Source organism: Centruroides sculpturatus, unplaced genomic scaffold (genome assembly GCF_000671375.1).
Source record: "Centruroides sculpturatus isolate CEXI.00-Female unplaced genomic scaffold, Cexi_2.0 scaffold671, whole genome shotgun sequence".
Classification (NCBI taxonomy): Eukaryota; Metazoa; Arthropoda; class Arachnida; order Scorpiones; family Buthidae; genus Centruroides; species Centruroides sculpturatus.
In genome coordinates, this window is record NW_019384884.1 from 389828 (window position 1) to 410917 (window position 21090).

Below are 21090 nucleotides of genomic sequence, written 5' to 3' on the forward strand. Positions count from 1 at the left end.
TGCTATGAACATGTTCATTTCTAGCACTAAAGGCAAATTTGTATTTTATTAGATAACTCACAGGTGGTGTCTGGTAATTTTTCAACTAGTGTTGTTAGTTTTATATCATTTTTTTACTTAATGTTATTGGATACTTGTGCGGGCTTCAAAAATGTAGAGGTAGATACACACTTAAATAATCTCAAGCTTAACCAGTACAACATTAACTTTGTCTACTGATTTATATTTCAGTTCTTCAAATTGGGTTTGCTTATAACAAGCAATTTCACTTCTCTACTAATACTTAATCCTTTCCTTCTTTATACAGTATACAGTCAATGTACATATTTAAGTTACTGTTCATTCCTGGCATTATTATATATTCCTAATATTCAAGATTTATGAATTGGATATTTATTTCTAATTAATGATCTTTATTTTTGCAGGCTCGTGCTTTAACTTGTCAAGAATTAAAAGATTCAGATATTTCTGCAACAATTGCAAGGAAATTAGCTAAAGTACATAGTTTACAAGTTCCCATTAATAAAGAACCAACTTGGTTATTTGATAAAATGGCTAGGTAATTATATTGTAATATGTATTTTGTTATATTTATTATAGTATTATAAAAATATTTATAACACTGACATATATAAAATATTATTTCAACTAAAAAGGTAATTTATTTTTAATATTGTGTAGCAGTTTTAATTAAAATTGCATCGTCTTTCTAAGTTTATGGATTAGACAATGTGTTACCTAACTTTGACATCTTTCATCATCTGTAAAGTTCTTCTTGAACTTTAATTATTGAATTCATGACATAAAACTATCTTGATCATGTCTTTGCATGTTATCTTCTGTATCTTGTTTTCCTATTATTTTTTCCACAACATTATTTTGCATTTATGCTGTAGTGCTCTGCCACTTATTGGTTGTTGTTAGCAATGTATGTGAATATTATTTGTATAGTTAATATTCTTTGTACTTAGTGTAAGTTTATTATGTCACACTGTATTGGGTTTTCTTAGTGTTTGGATATGTGTTCTCCTTACTTTGTACCTCCCTCCTTTGTGTGAAACCAGACCTCTGGATTGGCTACCCAAGAGGTCACGTGAGGGTAGCAAGCCAGGATATAAATAGCAGGTCCACATGTGAGAAGACACCTTTTTTTTCTTTCCTTTGGAGGAGTTCCATTCGTGAGAGTTTTTGATCAGTGCCATCGAGGAAGGTCGGAACTGACCGGAGTGAGAAGGAAGATTCGTTTGAACATCGAGAAAAGGGAGATAGAACCAAATCTCAAGCATGGTATACACGGAAAGAATAGTGGGGACAGAACAATTTAGGAAGATAGAGTAACCAAGGTATCGACAGAAGCGAAGATGTTCCCCATGTGCGATAGCTGTTGGTCCGATTCCTGATTGTTTAAGTGCCAGATTTCCAGTGAGTAGACTGTTATGAAAATTCTTTGTGTTATTGTAAACACGTACGAACCTTGTTATGCTACATGAATAAGGGAGAAGGAGAGTGAAGGGACGAGGGATATTGTATTTGGGACACGTGACCATGTAATGAGAATTTTTTTTCTGAGCGTTCACATGAGCCCTCAGTGGTTGATCACGGAACCCTTATTGAATAAAGAGATATTTTGTAAGCCGACTAATTGTGTGTGTTAACCTGGTAGGCCTCGGTCTAGTCAGAGATCAAATCAATGCTTATATATATATATATTTTTTTTTATGTTTTGAATAATCTGCAAACAATCTCAGTTGACAAATTTCTATTACCGATCCCCCCCTCTCTCTTGCATATATATCCATGATTCATTGCTAAATAAAATTGCTTAATAATGATAAATTTTAAAAATGAGAAATAATGAGAAAATTAAAAAAAAAAAAAAAAATTCTTTTATAAAATTATTAACAAGATGTATTAATCAAACATGAATGACAATTTTCAGTATAACATATAATGTGAAATTAAATATATGATAAGTGTGCTTTTAAATTGTGCAATTTTAAGCTTTTATTTCATTAGATATATATTTTTACAAGTTTTTTAGAAAAGAAATTTTATATAATAAAGCTGCATGAAAAACAAATCTTCTCCTGATATAATTTGTAGCAAATGATTTGTGCTTTAATACCGTACATTAATCATTTTGGGTTTTAATACTTAATAACTATAGAGGAATGTATTTTTAGAAATACAACTGAATTTATTGTTTGTCAAATTTTGATATTGTTCTGATGATTCTGAGAATTTTTAGAGAAATTATTAATTTTTTATTGATAATGATTGCAAACTAGATAGTAGAATATTCAAAATAAATTATATCAGTTCAGTCAAATACACATTCCTTTTCTTTGAATTGTCATTTTTATAGATGACCAATTTCAAAATACTTTTTTTGAGATAAATTTGTATAATATACATATAAATTTTTACAAAATATTAAAATTATTCTATTATATATGCTTTTATTGAAATTGTTATTAATTTTTAAATATATACTCATTGCCTTAAAACTTAGTCCACCAAGAAGTTGTTGGAATCAAAGTTGTATATGTGTGAGTGTAACAGTCATATAAGTAAGTAATTATATAATGAAAGCAAAAGGATCATTTATTGCAGGAAAAACTGCAAATGAAAGGCGGTTCAATACCCTGTTGGGCCACTGTAGTCTAAATACACAATGTGATATAGGTGAGCCTAGGGCATACAGATGCTATATGTGTCTTATGATATCTCAGTTTACAGTTGCTGCAAGTGGTCCTCTAGTTTGGCCAAACTCCTAGGCTGCCCAACTTGGTGTCCCGGGTGATCTCAGACATGTTCGATCGGTGACAAAATCAGAGAACCAGGCAGATCAGGGAAGGGTGACAAGTTGGTGGAGGCAGTCCTGTAACACTCATGCTCTTTTGGTCAAGCATTATCCTGTTGGAAAATGGTTTTTGTGAGCTCTCAGGGCATCCTGAGTCTGATTGCCTTGTGTGCAAGTCCTCTCTCATCCACTGGTCCCAATACCACCTCACATGTGTTGTCAGAATGGCTTAGGTGGTGGGCTATTTGGCATCTCTGAACCCAATGACCCCTCCTCTCTCAAACTCAGTTAGTTGTTCATATGGTCTTTGATTGCAATGAAAAGGCATCTATAGTGATACCCTCTGCAACAGGTAAATTACAGACAGGATGCCTTTGTGTGCTTTTTTTATAGGTCCAGGGGGGTGCATTTTAATGCTCTCTGCTGGCATTATACAATGAGCCATCATGCTATAATTAATCATTTCCATATTTACATGAGACTTCTCTGCATGCCAAGTTTTGCAGTGATATGACAACTCCTTCTCGGTGTGCTTATTTATATGGCAATGAGTGTATATTATTATTATTGGGTTTAGTGGGTTATACTCGGTTCACACCGGTGGCTGTGTACTATGCCGGACCAAAATAAAACTAAAATTAAATAAGTGTGTCAGTGTCTGTATTCAGGAATTTACTAACAATATCGCATGTATTCAATATAGTGGCCTTCTGTAGTGTGATGTATGTACTGTACAGTAGAGCATCGATTATCTATCCGACTCCCGATTAACCGTCACATCAGTTAACCGACCGTTCTAATCGGAAAATTTCAAATGTCCGCAGTGATGTGGCACTACAATATTTGGCTATGTCTTGGCTACTTTAATATTATTTTTGTTAAATTTTTGCATTTTTTTAGCTGGCAACAATGACTCGACCATTGAAGGGAGGCCAGTATTTAATTTAAACGAGACTTAATTTTCTAATTATGAGTGGTGGTTTGTTTCATGAGCAATAAAATAATTTAAAAATAATTTTTAACGATAGAATAGCGACGATTATTATTTTAAAAAAAATTGTTAGGCTTAACATCAATGAAAATTCAATGCGAAGTTGGTTAATAGCGATATACTAATATACTAACTACATGGGATATACTAATATACTATGCTAATAATGTATTTTTTTTATTCTTTCCGATTATTCGATTTTTTCAGTTATCCGACCAACCTGAGTCCCCAATTGAGTCGGATAATCGATGCTCTACTGTATTTCTATTCAATTGTAATGTTCCCAGGCTTTTGTGTAGTGTGTGTGGTATCACACATGTACAGGAGAGAACAACAGGTACAATAAGCACCCTTCCCATCCTCCACAGATGCCTTGTTTTCTGGGTGCGTTCTGTGTACTTGCTAATTTTTTCAGTGCANTATTTCTATTCAATTGTAATGTTCCCAGGCTTTTGTGTAGTGTGTGTGGTATCACACATGTACAGGAGAGAACAACAGGTACAATAAGCACCCTTCCCATCCTCCACAGATGCCTTGTTTTCTGGGTGCGTTCTGTGTACTTGCTAATTTTTTCAGTGCATGTGTTTTGTACATTGTGAGTGTTTGGAATGGCTATGTCTATAATGTATTTGGTTTTATTGTGTTTGTCAATGAGTGTGATGTCTGGTCTGTTGTGGTAAATTGTTTTATCTGTGATTATGGCTCTGTTGTAGTATATTTTGTGCGTGTTGTTTTCCAATACTGTCTGTGGAATATACTTGTAGTATGGTTCGTGGATGTCTACCAAGTTTGTGTTTCTTTGCAAGCTCTTGGTGTATTATATTTGCTACTTGATTGTGTCTGTGTAAGTAATCTGTCTGTGCCAAGAGCTTGCAACCAGAAGTGATGTGTTGTATAGTTTCTGGCATGATGTGACATTTTCTGCATGTGTCATTTGTGAGTGTTGTATCTTTGAGTATGTGTTTTCTGTAGTTTTTAGTATTTATGACCTGATCCTGTATGGCAATCATGAATCCTTCTGTCTCCCCAAAGAGGCATCCCCGATCTAACCAGCTGTTCGATGCAGTTTTGTCAACAAAATCCTGGGCCAGGTCATAAGGATGCCTGCCATGGAGTGCCTTTTGAGCCCACGATTGCTTGATGGTGTCTATGCTTTTTATGTGTTGTGTCATGTCTGTGTGTTGTGAGTGTAAGTTTAATGGTGTGCTATTTGAGTCTGCTAGAGTTACTGCTTTATGTAACTGTGATGTTTCTTCTTTCTTTAGAAAAACTCTTGCAGTGACTGTATTTGTTTGTAGTGAAGATTAACTAGGTCAATCAGGCCACGTCCGCCATCTTTATGTGGAAGGGTTAATCTTTTTGTGGCGGATTTAGGATGATGATGTTTATGCTTAGTAAGTGTTGTTCTTGTTTTCCTTTGGAGTTGCTCGAGATCTGTGTGAGTTCAATGTAAAACTCCAAAAGAATATGTGAGTACTGGGATGACATATGTGTTTATTGCTTTAACTGTGTGTTTTGCATTTAACTGTGTTTTGAGAATGGCATTTAACCTATTTTGGTATTCTTTAATTAATCTTTGCTTTATTTGTGTATGTTCTGGTAGTTTGGCCTGTTGGAATCCTAAATACTTGTAGAACTCGCCCTCTTCCATGGATTCAATAACTTCTCCATTTCCAAGTGCAAAATCTTCTTTCTTCGGGATTCCTTTTTCTATATGAAGTGTTTTGCATTTGTCTAAGCCAAACTCCATTTGTATGTGTTTGGTGTATGAATGTGTGATTTGTAGGAGCTGCTGAAGTTGTTTTTGTGTGGATGCATAAAGTTTTATGTCGTCCATGTACATGAGATGTGACAGCATAAACTGTGTTGTTTTTTCATGTCTGATATTGTCACCATACTGTGTGTTGTTTAACATGTTGGATAATGGATTCAGGGCTAGGTAGAACCAGAGAGGACTCAAGGAATCTCCTTGAAAAATTCCTTGCCTAATGAATATTTTGTTTGTATGGAAATGTTACTAACCTTAGATGTAGTGTTGTTCTCCAGTGCTGCATAGTGTTTTGGAAGAATGCAATGAGTGATGGATGTATTTTGGAAGAATGCAATGAGTGATGGATGTATTTTGTACATGTGTAGAATATGTAGCAGCCAACTGTGTGGAACACTGTCGAATGCTTTTCTGTAGTCTATATATGCCATGTGTATGTTTCTGTGTTATTTGTGTGCTTGCCGTAGAATGACTGAATCTATGAGTAACTGTTCTTTGCATCCCCTGTGATTTCTACGGCAACCTTTTTGTTGTTCTGTAAGAATGTCGTGTTCTTCAACATGTTTGTATATTTTGTTTGTGATACAGGATGTCAATAATTTGTAGAGTGTTGGGAGACATGTAATTGGTCTGTATTGTGTGGGGTCTGTGGTGTTGTTGTTTTTAGGTTTCATGTAGGTGATGCCCTGAGTAAGAAATTTTGGCATGTCTTGTGGATTGGTGATGATGTGTGTTAGATGTTTATATCACTGCACCAGGAACTAGCTAAACTTTTTGTACCAGAAATTGTGAATGTTGTCTACACCAGGTGTCTTCCAGTTGTGTGTTCTGTTAACAGCATAGTGGATGTCGTGTACGTTTATTTCAGCACAGGGCATAGTTGGTATGTTGTGCAAGTTTCCGTTCTCCTCCTCGATCCAGCCTGCATCAGCATTGTGTGTAACATCATTGGACCAAAGAGAAGACCAATAAGTTGTGAGTTATTCTTCTGTTGGCATGCCACTGTGCTGTGTATCAGTGTTTGTTTTGGTACTGATTTGTCTGTAGAAAAGTTTTTCATTGTTTGCGAATAATTTATTTTGTTGTTTTCGTAGTGTACATGTTTTGTATCGTTTGAGTCTATGTGCTTTGGCTGCGAGTTTCTGTTTTAGTGTATCGATGTATTCTGTAATGTGTGTGTTGTGGTGTTCATGTTTTGTGTGTGTTTTGATTTTTTTTGAAAATGTTTTTGAGTTGTTTCTTTAATTTGGGTGTTATGTTGTTTTTAGTGTATTGTGTCAGCCTGCCTAATTGCTGTCTAATGTCATTTATTTATGTTTCTATTCTTCTCTGCCAGGCAGGCTTGTGTGTGTCTGTCTATGATTGTTTTGTGTGTGTCTGTCTGTGAGTGTATTTTCAGTCCATGGTGTGTTACTACTGTGACTGCCCCAGCATAAACTAATGTATGAATGTCTGAGAGTGTAGAAATTGAATGAATGTAGTTTGGTAGTAAGTGAGTGTTTACATAATTTAGTGTTTTTCCTACTACTTTTGACATGTTGATTTTTGGTATTCGTGGTCTTTGTGTGGGATCTGTGCCTGTATATTTAGTGAGTGTTTCTTGAAATATAAGTGAGAGTGTATTAACTAAATCTATATCTATGTTATTAGTGATGGATGAGGAAGTGTCTGTAGTATCATTAATGGTAGTTGTATGTGTACTATTATTAATGCTTGTTGCTGGGTTATCCTGACAGGTTACGTGATCTTCATTAATGTTTAATCTTTCTGTCTGTTGATGTATTTGATCAACAACCTGTTGTTTGATAAGTTCAAGTGTTGTTAGTGGGATAAGGTTGTTGTGTATAATTGTTCGTTTTTGATCAACAACCCTTTGTTCGGTGACAGTGAGGTGAGGATATAGTTGTGTGAATCTATGGTGTAGTTGTCTGTATGCTGTTTCAAGTTTTGTGATGGCGTAGTAAGTACGGATGATAAACTCATTTATTTCTGTTGTCCATTTCATCCATTGGCGTGGTTTTCCAGCCTTTATGGTCTGTGGATGCATTGCCACAGAAACACCAAGGATAGATTGATTCCTCGCATCTGTTGAGGGCATTGCAGTAGCCATGCTTGGGCCAATGCTGCTTTTGCCACCGGTAACCAAGGGAGACTGTGGCCTATTTTTCGAACGTGAGCCTCTGCCTAACCCACAAACGCGGACCTTGTTAATTAACCCGGGCGACGTCTGAGCCTGTATCACACTTTGATCTGGTTACTACCATAATAATTATCTCCACAGAATGTGGGTGTGGTCACTCTTAGCTTCATTTCTCCCCATAGACCTTACTGGCATGGGTGTCCCTACCAGGAGCTTGTGCTCCAGCCTGCATTGCTCTATGGTTCAGTAAAATTACTGGGCTCTCTCACCACGACCAGGTGGTGACCACAGGAGAGTTATTATTATAATTATAATTATTATTATTATTATTATTATTAATTAGTTGAATTGACAATATTATATAATTTTTATTATTATAACACTTACGTGCAGTGGCATTACAGGAGTGGAGTTCTGGATACGGAAATTTATCCGACTTTTCGAGAAAGGTCTTATTTGCTAGCACTTTCAGTAGTGTAAAACTACCATCATCAGGCGATACATAGAATACGATAGTTTAAGCTTTCCAAACGATATTCCGACGGTTCAGCTGATTATGGTTTTCGAATGTTATTTAAAGGTTCTTATGTCATAGCACATAGATAAAAATGATAATAAATAAATATCATAGTGAGAAATGTCCGTAAAAAAGCATAGTTCATGCATGTATGCACACCAAGTCAAAATAAGCATATGAGCAACAAAGGCATATTATTATCTTAGGTTGAGTTGTTTGAAAGCTGTTATCCAAATTTGTGGGAGCTTGAAAGTTGGGGAGTTGCACAGTATGGTAGTAGAAATGTAGAGTGTCTCCCAAATAAATAGCTCTTTTTGTTCGTTGCAGCATTTTAGTAATTTTATTTCGTTCCATAGAGGCTAGTAGTTGTGGTCGAGTACTTTTTTGCTAATTCTGTAACTGGCCTGTTATTTTTGATGTTTTCTTGATGTTCATGGATATGTGAACTTAATTTTCTAGCAGCAGCTCCTACATAACTAGTTTCTTCACCAGATAGTGTGTGCTTTAGCAGGATTTGGTAGACACCGGATTTTTCGTTCAACTGGTACTTATTTCTATCATTATATAGAAGTCTTCTTAGATTTGGTTGCGGTGTAATTGATAGAATATAACCATTACTTCTAAAAAGATGTGCAATTTTTAGGGAGAAATTTTTTACCAAATTATGTAGGAGCTGCTGCTAGAAAATTAAGTTCACATATCCACGAACATCAAGAAGACATCAAAAATAACAGGCCAGTTACAGAATTAGCAAAAAAGTACTCGACCACAACTACTAGCCTCTATGGAACGAAATAAAATTACTAAAATGCTGCAACGAACAAAAAGAGCTATTTATTTGGGAGACACTCTACATTTCTACTACCATACTGTGCAACTCCCCAACTTTCAAGCTCCCACAAATTTGGATAACAGCTTTCAAACAACTCAACCTAAGATAATAATATGCCTTTGTTGCTCATATGCTTATTTTGACTTGGTGTGCATACATGCATGAACTATGCTTTTTTACGGACATTTCTCACTATGATATTTATTTATTATCATTTTTATCTATGTGCTATGACATAAGAACCTTTAAATAACATTCGAAAACCATAATCAGCTGAACTGTCGGAATATCGTTCAGAAAGCTTAAACTATCGTATTCTATGTATCGCCTGATGATGGTAGTTTTACACTACTGAAAGTGCTAGCGGATAAGACCTTTCTCGAAAAGTCGGATAAATTTCTGTATCTGGAACTCCACTCCTGTAATGCCACTGCACGTAAGTGTTATAATAATAGTATACACTGGCATGAAGTGCAAACTTATTATGTTATATAATTTAAAAGTTTTTAATATTTTAAGTTAATGAATTTTTGAATACTGTAGAGCTCCAATTATCTGAGGTAATGTGGACTGATGCTACTAAGGATAACCATAAATTATATAAAATGAATAACTTTGACATTTTGAATTAAGAATATAAAAGATTTGTGTGGTATCACTTTTAAGCCACTTTTCTTACCTTAGTGAATTTAATAATGTACATAATTTTACATTTATTATATAGCTAATACATATGTGGAATAGCAAAATTGCCAAGATAAAAATTTACACTTTAAAAAAATTTACAGTGACAATGTTTAAAAAAGACAGAATAATCAATCAATTAATCAATCAACATTTATTTGCTATGGCTTTTGCCTTTGCAAAGGGATTACAAAATCGTGTAGCATTGATAAATACAAAGATTGTTATACATGGTTTCAAAAAAGAACAACAACACAAACAATAAATGATAATAACAATAAAGCTTAAATAATAATGTTATGTTAGCATATTTAATAAATAACAGAAAAATTTATAAACTTTAAATAACATATCAGAACTTAAATTGTTGTCATATAAGCAAAACATATCAAAATCGGTTGTCAATAAAGTATCCCTTAAATGCTCGGTAATTTCGCAAGATACAAATAAGTGGTTCTTAATACTTTCACAAAGTCTATTACATAATAGACAATTAGAATGGGCAGATATATTCATTCTGCGCCTATTTAATACAATAGTATAGTCGTTTGAGACGTAACTGAATTATTAAAGATTTAATATTATATTTTAAATTTGATAATAAATAATATTGAGGTGTCCATAGAGATACAAAGGAAGTCTCAAGAAACCTACACTTTTGCTCAATATAATGAATGTCTTGGGCCCAATATTTATCCCTTAATGACTGAGACATTTCAGCCAGAAAAAGTTTATCAGAAATTTGAGCATAATAATCAGTAGAGTAACCTAAATCAGACAATAAGCTTTCAACTGAGGAGGACCAAGTTTTAAATGAAGCATTTCCATCTATTAATTTCAACTTGTTATAAATCAACTTTCTAGGATCATAGTCTGGTAACTCCAAAATTTTACTCCAATATCTAAAAATGATCATTGTTAAACATATAGCCATTGGTGGACGACCCAGTTCAAATCTTAAGACAGGTCCAGGCACTGAACGATTAATATGAAATATTGATCTAATAAATCTCAATTGCATCTTCTCCAATTTATCAATGAAAGATGATCCCCAAATAGGGAACATATAGCCTATACTTGAACGTATCAAGGAATCAAACAATCGGTAATACGACTTAATGGAAGACTGTTTCATTCTTACCATAAACTTTATTAAATTAGAAAGCTGAAGTTTATATTTCAAAAACAATTTGTCTAGGTGAAAAGAAAATGAACCATGTGGAGTAAAATAAATACCCAGATATATAGGACGAAACAATCTCCAACTCAGAGTTAGATAAATAGAATTTATCAGCCTTTCCCAGTCTACCTCCTCTTCGAAAAACCATTACTTTAGATTTAATCTCATTAATAAATAGTTTATTAGATTTACAGTAGTCTTGTAGAAGATTAAGTTTTTTCTGAAGACCAATAGGTGAATACGAAAATATTACAATATCATCAGCAAACAAAAGACAATTCAATTCTATCTCTGGTGATATGAATATGCCCATAGTGTTATGATTACAAAAAAATTCCAAAAGATCGTTAACAAATAAATTAAATAAAATAGGACTAAGTGGTTCACCCTGTGGAAGACCTTTATTGGCAGTTACTGTCTCCGAAAAACAACGATTAACTTCAATTTGATAAGTGGTGTTTGAAAACAATTGTCTTATAAGATTAATAAAAGATGATGATATACCTATCCAAGAAAGCTTCAACCATAAAATATCATGGTCTATTGCATCAAATGCCTTTGACAAATCAATAATTCCAATGTATAGTTTCCTCCACTTCTTAGTCAAAATTAATTGCAAAATTCCAAGAAATATAAATAAATTATAGCCAACACTTCTATTCACTACAAAAGCACCTTGACCGATAGAAATAATATGAGACCGCTCAAGCCAGAGTCACAAACGATTAGCTAATAATGTAGAAAAAAATTTTCTAATTACACTAATTAACGATATCGGACGATAATTCAAAGGATCAAACCGATTACCCTTCTTATATATCATTTTTAAACAAATATTTTTCCAAGTAATAGGAAAAGAGTAATTAGTTTTAAAATTATTAAATAAAGATAGCAAATCATTTAAAATATTAATCGGAAGGAATTTAATCATCTCAGCCTTTACAGCATCTAATCCAGGAGATTTGTTATTTTTTAGAGATTTTACTACAAATTGTAATTTATCAAATGAAAAATTTTCATTGAGTAATGGGTCCGTGTTATCATTAGTACAAATAGATAGTACAGCTAAAGATGGTCCAGAAAAAAAAGTTTTCAAATAAACCGACCAATCACAAATAGAGATGTTATTATACATAACTTTGCCGTTTCTAAATTTATTAACAATTTTCCAAAATTCAGCAGAGTTTTTAATATATGATAATTGAAAATTAATCTTATTCCAAAATAGTTTCTTTTTGGCTTTACAGAGAGATTTAAAAGTTTTTTCCAAATTAGAATAAATAATAAATTGTTGTTTACTTCTTGATCGCCGAAATAAACGTAGAGCACGATTCTTCTCTCTCTTCAATCGTAGGCAATCAATATCAAACCAAGACTTTACAAATTTTCTTGAGCAGTCATATTTGACATACATATTACTTTGAATTACAGACTCAAGAATCGCGTCAACAAAAGACGAATAAAAAGAAAAAGAATCCAGAAAAAATCCGCCTTTAATTTCTGCATATCGCTGAGTGACACTATACAAATACTTGTCCAAACATGAAGATCTCCACACATAACGACATATTTCAGTAGGCAATTCATTGCTGAAAGGAAGAGAATCAAACCTGAACTCAATAGAAATAGGAAGATGATCAGAATCAAATTTATTCAAAACTCTAAAGTCCACCAAGTTATCAACTAATTCAGGATTTGTAGCTATCAAATCAATAACTGATGCAACCAAAGAGGAAATAAATGTAAAATTAGCAGGGAAATCAATAACGAATCGACCATTCAATAAAATCATGCCATAAGATTTGACCAAGTTCAAAAATCCTTTTCTTCTATAGTTAAAAATCTTATCTTTAGATTTTCTAGTATTATAAAAATTTCTATTAGAACCTATATATAGTGTATCTAATTCGGAAGCAATTCTGGCGTTGGAATCACCGAGAATCAAAATATCATCAACATCTTTAAGATCCAGAATCAGTCTATCAAGATACTCAATCAATGAATAGTATTTATGAATAGATATATAAACCAGAACAATTAAGAGCCCAGGACGATCTCTAAACAGAAGTTTATCAAATGTAAGTTTAGTTATAATAAAGTTATCAGAGAGATGACAAATTTCTAACTCACCAAGTTTCCGAGACACCACTAAAAACAAACCTCCAGATGGTCTTCCAGATCCCTCAAGTTTATGAGCTAACATTTCAATGAAATAGAATTGATAGTCCAGTGATGAAAGAAGGGTTTTCAACGAAGATGTCGTCCATGATTCAGTTATGCCAACAATATATGATATGATAATATAAAATCAACAAAACTTTTGTCAGAAAAGTTAGCAAACAATGAACCCTGACTGTTCCATGATAATACCTTTAATGTATAGAAAATCTCTGAATAAGGAATAACAGTTGAATTTTTTAATTCTCGTCCATTCGATGATTTCCCTAGTGTAAGTTCGCCGATTTTGGGGGCAATACGTTAATTGCGCGTCAGGAAAACCTAGGGCCAAACCGTATGTGGGTGGTGGCGGTAGGAGACAAAGATGACAAGTGTCTTACACGAAAACCGTTTATTTTGACATGAAGTTAACTTACACAACAGGAATAACAAAATAAGTTCGTTGGCCGGCTGAGGTTTCGCTTCTTCTGTGCCCCGGGGCTCAATGAGGTAGCTACTGACGATCTTGCGTCCTTGATGCGAGTTCAGGTGTCCGATGATGCGGCGGTGCTCGGCGGTTATGGCGTTCTGGATGCTGGGGGGTCCAGTGCACGGCTGAGACTCGGCTATCCTGACCTCTTGAGTATGTGTCCGTGTGCTGCGGGCCTGGCGTCTTGGAGAGAATCTGCTATCCTGACCTCTTGAGTATGTGTCCGTGTGCTGCGGGCCTGGCGTCTTGGAGAGAATCTCCCCCCGTGTCCTTGAGATTCGGGGGTTTTATAAGATTTTCCCCGAATCTCACCCTTTTGATTGGTCCCTTTCACCCTCTCCCTTACTCCGATTGGTCATTCCTTTGTTTCTAGGCGAAACCCGAGACCGATTCGGGTCGGGAAAAGGTCGGAGAATTGATGACGGTCCTTTAACGTTCGCGCTCGTATTTTACTCCGTTATGTCCCTTTTCTCTGTCATCTTGGAACCCAAACGGTTCACCAGATGTTCTTGTGGCCATCTATCCCCTACCGCGTTCTTACTTCACAGATATCCCTTTTGTTCTTAGACCCCCCTTTCTCCCGCTTGCTTCGACCCGATATTTGTTCGCGCGCGTCTCGACAAAGCTCTCCCTCTCTCTGTCAACATTCCCCCCTGTTATTTATCGTCGCGTCGCGTTTGTTTTACAATTCGAGAAAGTTTTCGTCTCATCTGGGCTTTGTCACTAACACATCCCCTTGACCCGATTCTGTCTTCGAAACTTTCTGACGTTAAAGTTTGTAATTAGTCGAAATTTCTACGCGCTTTTACGACCCTCACACTAGTGATAAAAAAGGTTCAATCTTAATCAGCTTATTACTTAATAAATCAAACGTAAAGTTTTCTCCATTAATTGTTAGACAATCAGCTCTCATAAACGCACCTTTTCCGGTCTTCTTAGCTTCTTGATAAAAAGGAAAAAGATTTTTTCTCCTAATCCTTGATCTCCAGTGCAGATCATCAAAAAACTTTACCCTAGAACATCCTTCCCTCCTCTGAATATTATGAACATTCCAGTAGATAAGTTTTTTATCGGAGACAGTATTAAGTTTTGCCACCACCAAATTATTCTTTGAAATTATTTTAAGATCTTTCACCAGAATTGAATCACCACTAGGTCTTTTAATAGACAACAAAATATCGGAAGCCAAAGACATAATTTCAGACGAGTTACCATCTAATCCAGCAATAACAATATCATTTCTCTGCCGTTCATTTATCGATGAATCTAAGAGATATAAAAAATAGGAGGTCGAAGCAGTATATGAGGTATTTAGATTAGAAATTTCCTCTCCCTTTTTTTCTACATTAAGGAAAAGTTGTTCAAAATCTTTATGCAAATTTGCCAGCCATTCGAATTTAGTAGATAAATCTTCAAGTTTAGTCAAGATGGTGTCAAATTTTTCCTCTAAAAAAGAAAATAAATTTTGGGGTACATTTGAAGAAGGAGTCAAAGGAGGAAAAAAAAGATTCCAGTCGCTGAGATTTCAGAGTCGGTTCACTAGGAGATCTTTGACGTTTTCCAACAGCTGAAATGGATGACTTTGAAAGAGGGGAGGAAGGTGGAGTGCGAGACATCGGTCCAGGGTTAGACTCAATACCTCCAATTACTAATAAAACGCGTAATAATAAATATATATCAAAAACTTTAGTGAAACCAAAGTAAAGAATCACACTCTTTGTAGAAACAAACATATCCAAAGCGCTATACTTCAAAAAAAAACAGCTCTCACAAAAACTCACCAACACTGACGAATGTCACAAGCGCCCCCAAAAAGACAGACAATATATTAAAATGTATTTTTCATTATTCTATCATTATTCAGACAGTATGCCTGCTTTGAGCACACTAAATTTTTCAAAATAAATGTGTCAGATACCCAAGACACTCAACAAAGAGCATCAAAGGAATCCAGCCAAGTATCCACTCTCAACAGGATGTCTTTGTTTTGTCTTCTCTACATACGTCAGGAAATAACATTCTCAGGAAGCCTACAAGCAATTTTCTGAGAATGAGAATGTTAGTTCCTAAGTGTGTAAAAGTGATGAAACAAAGACATTTTAATAATTTATATTATTTTAAAAAAGTTTTTCAAGTATAAACAATTTTATTCCTAAAATTATTATTATAGTTATGTTTTAGTATTTATATAATCAGATAATCATAACACACCTTTTACATTGACAAGGTAGTTTTATTGAAAACTAACAAGGATAGCCTATTCTATAGGCCATTCTCTCATTAAATCTTTCCAAATCTCTTATTAAATCTGAGAAAGGCCTATAGAATAGGCCATCCTTGTTATTTTTCAATAAAACTACCTCTGCAACATAAAAGGTGTTAAAAAAAAATTGGGTTAAAAAAAAGGGTGTTTATATTTTTATTGATCAACAATAAAAGGTGTTTTACAATTATCTAATTATTTGCTGAGCACATTCTGTTTAATGTTAGTACAGTAGAGTGTTGTTTATCCGAATCAATTGGGGACTGAGGTTGTTTGGATAACCGATTATGTACGAAAAAAATATACCGTATTAGCCTGAATATAACGCAATATTTTTCGACCATTTATTTTCCATTAAAAAGTCGACTCGCGCTAAATTCGGGGTTTAAGTAATGGAATTTAATATAAACAAGGACATTTTCCTACAGAGGTTGAAATGCGACTGAACGTTCGACCAATTCCTAGCTCGACCGACCACTTCAAAACAACCATGTGATCTAGTTAGTAGGCCTGTGCTTTTGTTTGCATAGCGCTACTATAGTAAGGCTATGTCTCTGCTTGTTAACGTCTCACGCAACTGTTTTGTTTCATTTGTTTTTTTGCTCTAGTGACTAGCGACAGTTACTTTACTTTTTTCTTTATTGCCCATAAAAAATGAGTGCGAGTAATAAAGGTAGTGTTGAGAAAAAAGGCTCATCAAAGAGTCAAATAAATAAAGGTACCAGGAGAACCTACGATATGAATTTTAAAATTATGGTTGCAAACGAGGCAGAAAGAATAACTTGAGAGCTTCAAGGAAATACGGAGTTCCAGAAGTAAATATCCGCCTATGGAGAAAAGATTTAAGGAAATATAAGAATGCAAATTCTTCAAGAAAATCTTTTAGTGGACCTAAAAAAGGAAGGTTTAATGAAGTTGAGCAGCGAGTGTTAAAATTCGTAATAGAAAAGCGAAATGAAGGGTGCCCAATATCCCGTGAAGTCATAAGATTTAAAGCGTTAGAAGAGGCTGCTAATTTAAACATTCCTAGAAAGGACTTTAAGGCAAGTATGGGTTGGTGTAGAAGAATGATGAAAAGGAACGGTTTATCACTACGACGGCGGACAACTCTCGAGCAAAAACTTCCTGATGACTTTAATGAAAAATTGTTGGCTTATCAGCGCCATGTTATATCATTACGCAAAATACACAACTAGAGTCTTGGAAATATGGGAAATGCAGACCAAACACCAGTCTATTTTGACATGCCTTCCAACCTTACGGTAAATAGGAAAGGTGAAAAAACAGTCTTATTGAAGTCAGCTGGTTATGAAAAGTCCAGAATTACTGTTATGCTTGCTGTTACTGCTAACGGACAAAAGCTTTGACCTTACATTATATTGAAATGTAAAACAATGCCCAAAGAAAAGCTGTGTCCAGGAATTTTTTTTCAGGTCCAAGAAAAAGGTTGGATGACACAGGAGTTGGTATTAGACTGGTTTAATGTAATATGGGGGAAACTCCCGCTCCATGGTAGTCCTTGATGCATTTCGAGGCCATCTTACGACAAGTATTAAGGAAAAAATTGAGGCATTGAATTCCAATCTTGTAATAATACCGGGTGGTAGACTTCTCAGTTGCAAGTCTTGGATGTAGTGGTTAATAACCCATTTAAAGAGAATTTTCGAAAAGAATACAACAATTGGCTATTATCCGGCAATCATCCATTGACACCTTCAGGAAAAATATAAAAAAAAACCTCAGTCTCTCTTTTAGGAGAATGGATTGCGACTGCCTGGCAGAAGATCGAACCTGAATCGATAGTTAAAGGTTTCAAGAAATGCTGCATTTCCAATGATTTAAATCATTGGAAATGCAGCGGAATGCTGACGGAAGTGGGAACGGAATGCAGTGGAAATGGGACAGAAGTTGACATTTTGTGGGAGACTGAAAGCATGAATGAAAATACTGATGATACCGATGTGACATCAATGAGTTCTCGTTCTGAAAACAATTCAGATTCTGAATAAACATTTCCTTTTTTTTTTTTTTATTTACGTAATATTAATTTTGTTTTACATTACTTAATTTTATTGACATGAATGTAACCTGTGTTATTAGCTGTAATTACCTAAATAAATGCTTATCTGATTGAATTTTACTTTCTTTGAATTCTTTTATGAGTATTATTTTTTTTCTAAATATCTTTATGAAAATTTCAGAGTCACGTTAAATTTGGGGTCACGTTATATTCAGGCTAATACGGTATTAACCTATCCCGTGTTGAAATTTTTCTCTGTTGCGTGTCACTTTGCGTTGAATTTTCGTCAATGTTAAGCCTAACGTGTACTTTTTAAAATAATAATCGTGGCTATTGTATCGTTAAAAATTATTTCTTTATTTCTTACAAACAAAATAAATATATTGAAAAATATAAAAACCAAAAAAAATATACTTTAGAAGTTGATCTAGTATCAAAAACGTTCGATTCAGCATGACACACAATCCTCAGAAAAACACCACACAAAAGTGCCAGTGCTGCCAGTTAAAACACACACACACCAACAAAAAAAATATTGGAGTAGCCCAAGATATAGCCAAAGATTGCAGTGCTACAGCACTAGCAAAAATTTAAATTTGCCGACTGCAATGCTTTCGGATAAACGACACTCTACTGTATTTATAGTTTGTCTCACATTGGAATTAAATGATAAAAGTGACAGAAACAAATCATTTTGTAATACATATTATCATTTTAAACTGTTTTAAACATTTACAGCATAAGAATAGTTTATTCACTTACAAATTTGCTTCAGATAATGCAGAACATCAGATAATTGGGGTTTGATTGTATGTTTAATGTTCTTTGAATAGAAAATTAATTTGTTTAGTAGGCCCTTGTTAACACATTCTAGGACACTAGTAAAATAAATGATTGTTTGTTAAAATGATGTTACTACTATTTTTCATATTTTGAATAATATAATTGGTTGATTTATTAATCTTTCTATATATTAGAAAAGAATGTTTCTCAAAATGAAAATTATGACTCCTAAGCAATCATTATATATTCTACGTTGATGGTTAAAATCATAAGTTTTTAAAGATGCACATACAAGTGGGATTGTTGATTATTTAATTATTAATATAGGGAAGTTGTATAGACCAAAATGAAATGTTAATCTAAAGAATATTAACTAATTTATATTGGATCAATCCTTCAATAGCAAATATAATTACTGAACCATTTGTGTTGTATGAACCATGATGTGCCGTTTGTATTTCTTATTTGTATGATTACACTTTCTGGTTTCTAGTTACAGGCAGTTGTACTGTGTGCTTGACCATTAATTGTGGTAAAAAAATTAATTTGTGGTACATATTAGCTAAGTTGTGTTTTAAATTTTAAGAATCTTTATTCTAATCAAGATCAATATTTTTAGCATCCAAGTATGTGTTAATGAGGGTTTATTATCTTCATAAATGATGATAATTAAATTATTTTCATATTACAGTTGGCTTACTTATGCTCGAAACAATGTGTGTCCTAACAAATTAAAAGATGATGATAAAAAGTTGGCCGATTACATTTTATTTCATAATCTAGAAGAAGAATTGGAATGGTTGAAGTATGTTTTGATTTTTTTTTTTAATTGTAATTCTTTGTCTATTATCATGTTAATTATAGTAGTGACTTCATAACTAAATCAATTAAAATATTTGAACAAATTTATTGGCCAATTCATATTACAAACTGCATATTTTACTGAGATACAATAATTAAACATCGTTTTATCTTCATTAATGCTTAAGATATAATATTTTTAAATATGCCAAAAAAGATTCAATTATTGGTAAGTGTTAATGTAATGTTATCTTTTTGGATATGTGCTTTGATTTGTTAGCATTTCCATCACCATAATATGAGAGTATTTGGAAATGCCAAAATGAAGAATTTGGAATTTCAGTTATTATCTAGTGCTTAATATAAAATTCTTGTTTATGAGGAATGGTTCTACATATTAAAATTTAAATTTACTATACTGTACAGTCTTGTTTTTATGTAGGATATGTTGGTTTTGTTTTTCAGATAGCAAATGATTATATGAATAATTTTGCTAAATAGAGTTGCATATAGACACTGTACTATATAACAACAAATGTTTGAGTGTCAATTTCTTAGTTCATACTCACTGTAAAAAATAACATATGCTAAAATTGATAGCTGACTTTTAAATAATTCTTAGTCATACAGAAAGGGAAAAGTTTCCAAAAATGTATTAGCTTTCAAGATAAAAGTTTAATTAGGAATTTTTAATGATATCACTTAAAATATAGATTGATGAGGGAGATAAGCATCATTTTCTCTCACACATGTCCACATAGATGTGTGTTTAGTGGTTTCCAGAAAGATTTCAATGGCAGATGAATTATGTATTTATCTGCCATTGCATAGTGTAAATGATTTTTTTAATGATATTAGTAATATAAAGGCCATCATATGTGTGTATAAATTCCTTATAACTCCTGCAATTTTTGTCCAATCCACATGAAATCTTGGTTATATTCATTTCATATTTGAAGGAAAGTACAGTGGACAGTTACTTAATGAGCATAATTCGTTCCAGAGTCTTACTCGTAATGCGAAACACTCTTTAAGCGAAACAGTTTTTCCTATATAAATTAATGTAAAATCTGATAATGTGTTCCATGTCGAAAAAATACTCAAATATTTTATGTACAGTAGACCCCCCTATAACGTTTAGATACGTTCCACGCTAACCGAAAATTACGTTGTAGGAACGATTAAATACATGAGCCAATCGCAGCCCGATAGGTGGGAACTTTACGGACTAAGGCTGTTCGAAAGGTTTTCTTCTATAAAATTAACCGATTCTAGACTAATTCGACTCAACATTTCCAAAACACGTATAATTTTTTGGGAGTAATCCGTATAAACTATGCTATAAACAAAAAATTATAGGATTACTTACCGAGTGTGTACCGTTCGACTACGCCCGTTGTTCAAAGCTTGTCTTCGTCGCGGAACAGCACACGAAACGGCGGCCGCGATTTCTGATAACGAATTTTTCGCAGAAAAATAACTTGACCTTTGGAGACATCATTAATATAAATAATTTTTATGGACGTTGAATAAGAAGTGTTTCTTTCACAAGAAATGTATAAAATTAGTGCTGTATTAGACTTACGGTACCTAATTTACATACTGTGCAGACGATAATAAACTCAACTTACTAGCCTAAAATCTCCGTAGCGTGTTGCCAG

General features: G+C 33.8%; 1 protein-coding gene across 3 annotated transcripts in view; it reads left to right on the top strand.

Annotated features, from left to right (window-relative positions):
* LOC111631089 (choline/ethanolamine kinase-like) overlaps positions 1–21090 on the top strand; it is a 113672-nt gene that overhangs the window by 53611 nt on the left and 38971 nt on the right. For 2 of the 3 annotated variants that reach the window (XM_023375279.1, XM_023375281.1), the window contains 2 exons: positions 426–559; positions 19320–19433. In XM_023375279.1, coding sequence (XP_023231047.1) covers positions 426–559; positions 19320–19433 — 248 coding nt within the window. The remainder of the gene's footprint in view (positions 1–425; positions 560–19319; positions 19434–21090) is intronic. The other variant, XM_023375280.1, reaches the window with a different exon arrangement.